At 46.3% G+C, this 7,500-nt stretch overlaps 1 protein-coding gene across 4 annotated transcripts in view; it reads right to left on the bottom strand.

Moving 5' to 3' along the window:
• The window catches only part of wdfy4 (WDFY family member 4), a 114,996-nt gene that overhangs the window by 72,913 nt on the left and 34,583 nt on the right, over positions 1-7,500 (bottom strand). For all 4 annotated transcript variants that reach the window (XR_006023241.1, XM_042065310.1, XM_042065311.1 and 1 more), the window contains 2 exons: positions 905-1,057; positions 381-466 (listed from right to left, as the gene is read on the bottom strand). Coding sequence is in view for 3 of the 4 variants with exons in the window: in XM_042065310.1 (XP_041921244.1) it covers positions 381-466; positions 905-1,057 (239 nt within the window). In the remaining variant the exon portion in view is untranslated. The remainder of the gene's footprint in view (positions 1-380; positions 467-904; positions 1,058-7,500) is intronic.

Here is a 7,500-nt window from a genome sequence, read left to right as displayed (position 1 = left end):
TAAATAATAAATAATAAATAAACAAATAATGTTTTCTAAACAAAGTTCAGGAGGAGCCCACAGAGATGATTGACAGCCGTCTTCCTCCGCCAGGATATTTAAGCCGGCCTCCTTATCCAAAAGTCACACACCCCAGCGTTTGCAAAATGGTCCCTCCTCTTCCCCCTACTCCTCCATTTCACTAGTTTACTCCTCCTCCTTACACAGGGGGTGCAAGCAGTCATCGCTCTATTGCGATCTCAGGCATTCCAGGACCACGGCCAGCTACCATGCTTATACGCTCCGCAATAGCAATCATACCAATGGGCGAACTAGTGAAAACGTGGGTGAGTGTGTGTGTGTGTGTGTGTGTGTGTATGTGTGTGTGTGTGGTGGTTCACCTTGCTCATCAAACTCCACAGCTGATAAGAGGACATTCTCATCAATGGTGGGAGGAAGAAGTGTGGAAACCACAAACAACCCGATTCTGAAAACACACACACACACACACACACACACACACACACACACACACACACACACGTTACATACAAAATATATAAACTTAAAGTAATTCAAATTTCAGTATAATCATCAATCTGCTGATGAATGTGTGTGTGTGTGTGTGTGTGCAGGTGAGTATGTGTGTGTCTGTGTGTGTGTATGTGTGTGCAGGTGAGTGTGCGTGTGTGCGTGCAGGTGAGTATGTGTGTGTGTGTGTGTATGTGTGTGCAGGTGAGTGTGTGTGTGTAGGTGAGTATGTGTGTGTGTGTGTGTGTGTGTGTGTGTGTGTGTGTGTGTGTGTGTGCGTGTGTGTGTGTGTAGGTGAGTGTGCGTGTGTGTGCGTATGTGTGTGTGCAGGTGAGTGTGTGTGTGTGTGTGTGTGCAGGTGAGTGTGTGTGTGTGTGTGTGTGTGTATGTGTACCTGCTGATGTCTCTGCGGTTGAGGTGCCCCTGCAGCTGTAGAGCAAGCACACTGGTGACCAGCTGGACTTTGCGGGGGGAACACACAGGCTCCTGCAGCTGGAACAGCAGCTTATCCACCATATCCAACCGGTGCATCACCTCTGCACTCTCACTACACACACACACACACACACACACATCATATCCAGCCTGTGAATTATCTCTGCGATTTCACTACAAACACATTTGTTACGGCCCAGGCCGCTGTGTCCTAACTCCGCCCATTGGCACTGACGTGCCTGGGTGCTTGTTTCCCCTGTGTGCCCAGGTGTGCCTGATTGGGAGTGATATTTAAGATCGGCTCAGTCTGCACTCCAGGCGGTTCTCCTCCTCCCGGCTTGGCATTCATTTTGTTGTGTTACCTTCTTCTCTGTACTGACTTACACTTAACTTTTGCGTAACTAACACTACACTGATTTGCACCTCACCCTTATCGTTATTCCGAAATATTAGTTTATGTTTAACTTTCTTTAATAAATTCATTTATTATTATTTCAACACTGCGTTGGTCTCCCCTGAATGTACATACTCCGAGCCAGTGTGTTACATGTGGGGGCTCGAGCCGTGAGTGTTCCGGAATTGGTACGTAATATTTTTTAGCTAACTAGTCTGGTGGTTACAAAATAAGTTAATTTGTTGGTCAAGTTAAATATTGCCTCTGGTAGCCTATTTGTGCTCACGGGTGTAAATTACCTGTTGTAGCAAAAACGTGTTTTCGAAATTGGGGAGTACCACGCAGTAATTGTTTGTTTAGCTAAGTGGTTAGTTTGGATTAGTGACTTAAATTGATTGCTTGGTAATTTCTTGATTGGTTTGTGTTTTGCTTTGTTTTGGGTTTCCGTGGAGGAGGGGAGCCATTGGAGCCTGGCAGCCTGTGCGTTTCTTTGGCTGCAAGGTTGACGCGCAGTTTACAGGTCGATTGGGTACAGGTGCCTTTTGTTAAGTGGGTGGAAGGTAGGTTAGACCTACCGAGCTAACGTGAACCCCCGTTGCAGGTACAAGCGCTTACCGCTGTTTATTTCTTTGCCTTTTTTATTTTAACTTATTGTTTTTGGTGTGTCGAACGCGCTGGGGTTGCGGGAGCAACTCAATTGTATGGGGGCATACTGAAGACTAGAGGTGGAAATATTTAGGGAAATGTTTGGGAGATAGATACGGGGCAGCTCTTGTATCGGGGAAATGGGGTGGCTGTAATACCTGTGCCTGATTGTTTGCCTGTTTATAGCGTCTATCTTTGTAAAATTGTTTTTGATTAGTGAGTCGCATTCAGTTACATCAACGTTAACGTTAACGCACTTAGTTACATCAACATTAACGAAAAGGAGATGCCTACAGTGAAGGTTGAAGAATTTTTTGAGTCTCCATCGGAGGTTTTGTTGGAAAGTTTAACGAAGGATCAATTATGTCAAGTGATTGATCATTATGGATTCGAACATATTCCAAAAGATCTTAAAAAGCAAGAACTGAAAGAACGTATAAAATCCAAACTAGTTGAATTGATGATTATGTCGATAAATCCAGCACCCGGTGGTTATGGCCCAGCAGCGACCTCCACTCCTAATGGTGAACAGGTTTTCAGTTTTGAGCAACAGGCTGAACTTTTAAAATTACAAATGGAACAGAAACGGTTCGAGGCAGCGGAACGAGAGAAAGAGAGAGCGGAACGTGAGCAGGAGCGTGCATTAGAACTAAAACGCCTAGAGGCAGAGGAAAGAAGACGCGAAAAGGAGAATGTGGCACATGTGAAAGAACGTGAATTAAAACATGCACTGGAACTCCGACGCTTAGAGGCCGACGAAAAGAGACGCGAAAAAGAAAATGAATTAGAACTTAAGCGTATAGAAGCAGAAATAAAGAAACAAGAATATGAAAAACAGTGTGACTTAGAACAAAGACGAATTGAACATGATTTAGAATTGGAAAAACTTAAACAACGTCAAGTAGAGACTGAGCGAGACAGCGATCTTCAGAGAGAGAGGTTAAAATTAATTGCTGAAGGGAAAATGCGGGGTGACGGGGATTCCTCTGGGTCGTCAATTGGCACGGAGAAAAACCTGTCCCATATGATTAGGATTTTGCCCAAGTTTAATGACCGTGAGCCTGATATTTTTTTCTCTCTTTTTGAAGGTATTGCTGACGAACATGAGTGGAGTGACTCAGACCGTACACTGCTGCTTCAGACCACTTTTACTGGGCGTGCTCAAGATGCGTTTGTGGCGCTGTCGGGGTCCGAGCGTAAAAATTATCAGAGCGTAAAAGAAGCGGTTTTAAGAGCGTATGAACAAGTTCCAGAGTACTATAGACAACGGTTTAGGAACTGGAGGAAAGGTGACCGTCAAACGTATGCTGAGGTCGCTAGAGACCTAGTTGGGTTTTTTAACCGTTGGTGTTCCTCAGTTAACATTAACACACGTGAGGAGTTAGTAGATTTAATGATATTGGAACAGTTTAAGAATATCGTTCCCGACCGCTTAGCTACATTCATTAATGAGCACAAAATAAAGACGGTTACTGAAGCAGCAGTGCTGGCCGATGAGTATGTTTTAACGCATAAAGCTAAATCTAGAGATCACTTTAATACTCATTTCTCTGCTCGAGAAGAACATGGGCCGCCTCGTTTTTATGACAATTGGAATTCGAAATCAGAAGTTAAAGATTCGTCTGAGCGTTAATGTAATTACTGCTGGGAGGTTGGGCATTGGAAAGCGGACTGTGAAGTGTTGAAATCAAAAAATAAGAACAAAGTGAAACCGGCCAAGTGGAGTTTGTGCGCAGTTCCTGTCCGACCGTATAAACTTAAAAATGTAATAGAGGGAAAGGCATTTTGTCCAGCAGGTGATGCTATCCCGGCAGGTGCTTCGGGGTCGGCAGCACCTGTAGCGGAGCCGTCTAGAGCTGAGGTCACTGTTGCGGATGAGTCTGTGGGTGAGAGCTACGGCCCATTCATCACGGATGGTTTCGTCTCATTAGGGGGTTCATCTGAGCGAAAACCCGTAAAAATTTTGCGTGACACCGGTGCTACGGAAACGTTCGTATCTGAATCGGTTCTACCCTTTTCTGGTGAATCAAGCACGGGGAAAAGTGTTCTAATTCGGGGCATTGGGATGACCTCCATGTCCGTTCCCCTTCACAGGATTGTATTGAGTTCCGATCTGGTGGAGGGGGAGGTGATTGTTGCGGTTCGCCAGCATTACCAGTGCCTGGCGTTGACGTGATTTTGGGAAACTTACTTGCTAAAGACAAAGTGTGGGCTAGTGGGCCAGCATCTCTGGTAGTGACCACTGAGCCTGTCCAGGCTTTAAGATCAGATGAGTGTGGCGTAGCATTTCCCGAGGTTTTCACTGCTTGCGCGGTGACTCGCGCAAAGAGTCGCGCGCAGGTAGTGAATGGCTCGACGGAGTCTCAAGGTAAACGTTCTCTTCCTCAGTTGCCTGTTTTACCTATATCCTTTGATCGTGACGATTTTATTCAGGCTCAGAAACGTGATGAGGGCTTGGCTGAGTTGATTGCTTCGGCCTTGCCTGAAGAGGAGCTACCGAACGTAGATAAGGGGTATTTTATTATTGACGGCTTACTTGTGCGAAAATTTATTCTTGTTAACAATGGTATGTGTGACACATTGGTTCAGTGCGTCGTACCGAGTAAATATAGAGAACTGGTTTTACAAACAGCACATGGGGATGGAGCGGGGCATTTCGGGGTGAAGAAGACTTACGATCGGTTGTTACAGCACTTTTTCTGGCCGAGGTTGAAACGTGAGGTGGCAGCTTACATTAAGACTTGCCATATTTGTCAACTTGCTGGCAAACCGAACCAAGCGATTAAACCTGCGCCTCTGCGTCCCATCCCAGCAGTGGGCCAGCCTTTTGAGCGGTTGTTGATTGACTGCGTTGGCCCATTGCCTCCTTCAAAGTCCGGTTCTCTTTATTTGTTAACGGTTATGTGTCAAGCAACGCGTTACCCAGCGGCATTTCCTTTGAGAAGTATCAATACGAAGTCTATCGTAAAGGCGCTCTCGCAGTTCATTTCAGTGTTCGGGATACCCAGGGTTGTTCAATCCGATAGGGGCAGTAACTTTACATCTAAAATGTTTGCTGAAGTTTTGAAACATCTTCGAATAAAACATAATCTGAGTAGTGCCTATCATCCGCAGAGCCAAGGCGCTCTTGAGCGATTTCATCTTACACTCAAGTCCTTGCTGCGCGCGTACTGTTCGGAACTCCAGCGCGACTGGGAGGAGGGTCTTCCGTGGTTGATGCTGGCTGCTCGCGGGGTATCGCAGGATAGTTTGGGTTTTAGTCCAAACGATTTAGTTTTCGCACATAAAGTCCGTGGTCCTCTGTCTGTGCTAAAAGATGGCCTACAAGAGTCAGAGCCGCCAGTCAACCTTATTGATTTTATTGATGGTTTTAGGCGTAGGTTGTTTTTGGCGTGGCAATGTGCTGCAAAAAATCTCTGCAAGTCGCAGGCACGTATGAAAAAGGTGTTTGATTGCAAGGCCGAGTCTAGAGTGTTTAGTGCAGGGGATCAGGTATTGGCGCTGTTGCCAATGCCTGGTTCTCCCTTTCGGGCAAGATTCTCCGGTCCATTTACAGTGGTCCGTCAGGTAAATGAGCTGGATTATTTGATTGCGACACCAAATAGGAAAAAGTCCTCTCAACTTTGTCACGTGAATTTATTAAAACCCTACTATTCTCAGTCACCCAGGACGGAGGAGCCTGGTGATCCAGTTAGTTCGGTTGCGCTGGCTGTAGGGGGTGCGACCTCTTCTCTTCAGAGGGTGGCAGCTGAGGGGGAGGATGAGGTCGGCCCAGACGACTGCATCCTGTTGCCGCGGTTAAGAAATTCAGAGATGTTGGAAAATCTTGATGGCCTGTTAGGTCATATGCCTGCTGATCAGAGGGGTGATCTTAAGTCTTTAATTTTGGCTTTTCCTAGTTTGTTCTCCGATGTACCGTCATGCACAAACTTAATGGAACATGATATAGAGGTTGGTGAGGCTAATCCAATTAGACAGCGGTTTTACCGTGTGCCGGCAGTTAAACAGAAAGTTTTAGATGACGAAGTCCAGTATTTGCTTAGTAATGGGTTGGCTAAGCCATCATACTCCAGTTGGGCGTCGCCCTGTCTATTGGTCGCTAAACCGGATTCTACTTTTCGCTTCGGTACAGACTACCGAAAGGTAAACCTGGTCACTAAACCGGACTCCTTTCCCCTTCCTCGTATGGAGGACTGTATAGACCGTGTGGGCGCAGCGAGGTATGTAACCAAATGCGATCTTTTGAAGGGTTACTATCAAATTCCTTTAACTGCAAGAGCTCAGGAGATCTCTGCGTTCGTCACCCAGTCTGGACTGTTTTCTTACAACGTCATGTCTTTTGGATTGCGTAACGCCCCCTGCAGTTTTCAACGCCTTATGAATCGCGTGATTTCGGGTCTTGAGGGATGCGCAGTTTACTTAGACGATCTGGTGACATGTAGTGGTGATTGGCAGGAACATCTCTCCAGGCTTAAAGCTTTGTTTGAGAGGCTTGTCGAGGCTAATTTGACTATCAATTTAGCAAAATGCGAATTTGCGCAGGCGACCGTAGTCTATCTGGGGAAGGTAGTGGGTCAGGGGGAAGTGTGGCCTGTGCGCGCTAAGGTGACGGCCATTGATAATTTTCCACCTCCTACAACGAAAAAGGAGTTAATGCGGTTTTTAGGCATGATCGGTTACTACCGGAGTTTTTGTTTTAATTTTTCTACTGCCGTTGCACCCCTCACCAATTTGCTCAAGGGTAAGGCAAAGTTTGCCTGGACCCCGGAATGCCAGCAGGCATTTGAGAATGCTAAGTTGCTGCTCAGTACTGCCCCCGTCTTGGCTGCCCCCATGCTAGACAAGCCATTTAAGATCCAGGTTGATGCCAGCCAGGTGGGGGCCGGTGCTGTTCTTTTACAATCGGATGAGACGGAGATTGACCGCCCTGTTTGTTATTTTTCTAGAAAGTTTAACAAGTATCAGCTTAACTACTCAACGATTGAAAAAGAAGCTCTCGCCTTGGTATGGGCTCTACAGCACTTTAATGTGTATGTAGGCGGTGGAGTCCATCCCATTGTTGTGTATTCAGATCATAATCCATTGACATTTTTACACTCTCTGCAAAACCCTAATCAACGCCTCATGCGGTGGGTGTTATTCTTACAGCCATACGATTTGCAGATACGGCATATTCGTGGCATAGAAAATGTTATGGCGGATGCACTGTCGCGTGCCCCGATTGTGTGAGGCTTGCCTGTTTCACTTTTCTTATGTCCTGTCTGTCTACCCCTGTCCCTCTTAGAGTACTTTTTCAGGCTCCAGAACAATCGAGGGCCAGGTGGCCGAGGGGCTAGAGAGTGAGACGTGGTGATGGGTGTGAGTGTGGGGTCTCCATCTGACCCCTGGGAGAGTGTATGGTGGAGGGTAGAGTGTATGTTGGTGGTGGATGCTGATGTGTTGGGCGATAAATGGGATGAGTCAGAAATGTTATTGCATATACTCATTTATGTATATTTTATCGTCACAGGGGGATT

This window comes from Alosa sapidissima, chromosome 16, assembly GCF_018492685.1.
Source record: "Alosa sapidissima isolate fAloSap1 chromosome 16, fAloSap1.pri, whole genome shotgun sequence".
NCBI classification, from domain to species: Eukaryota; Metazoa; Chordata; class Actinopteri; order Clupeiformes; family Clupeidae; genus Alosa; species Alosa sapidissima.
The sequence above is the reverse complement of the archived record's forward strand: the minus strand, read 5'-3'. Positions and strand labels throughout refer to the sequence as shown.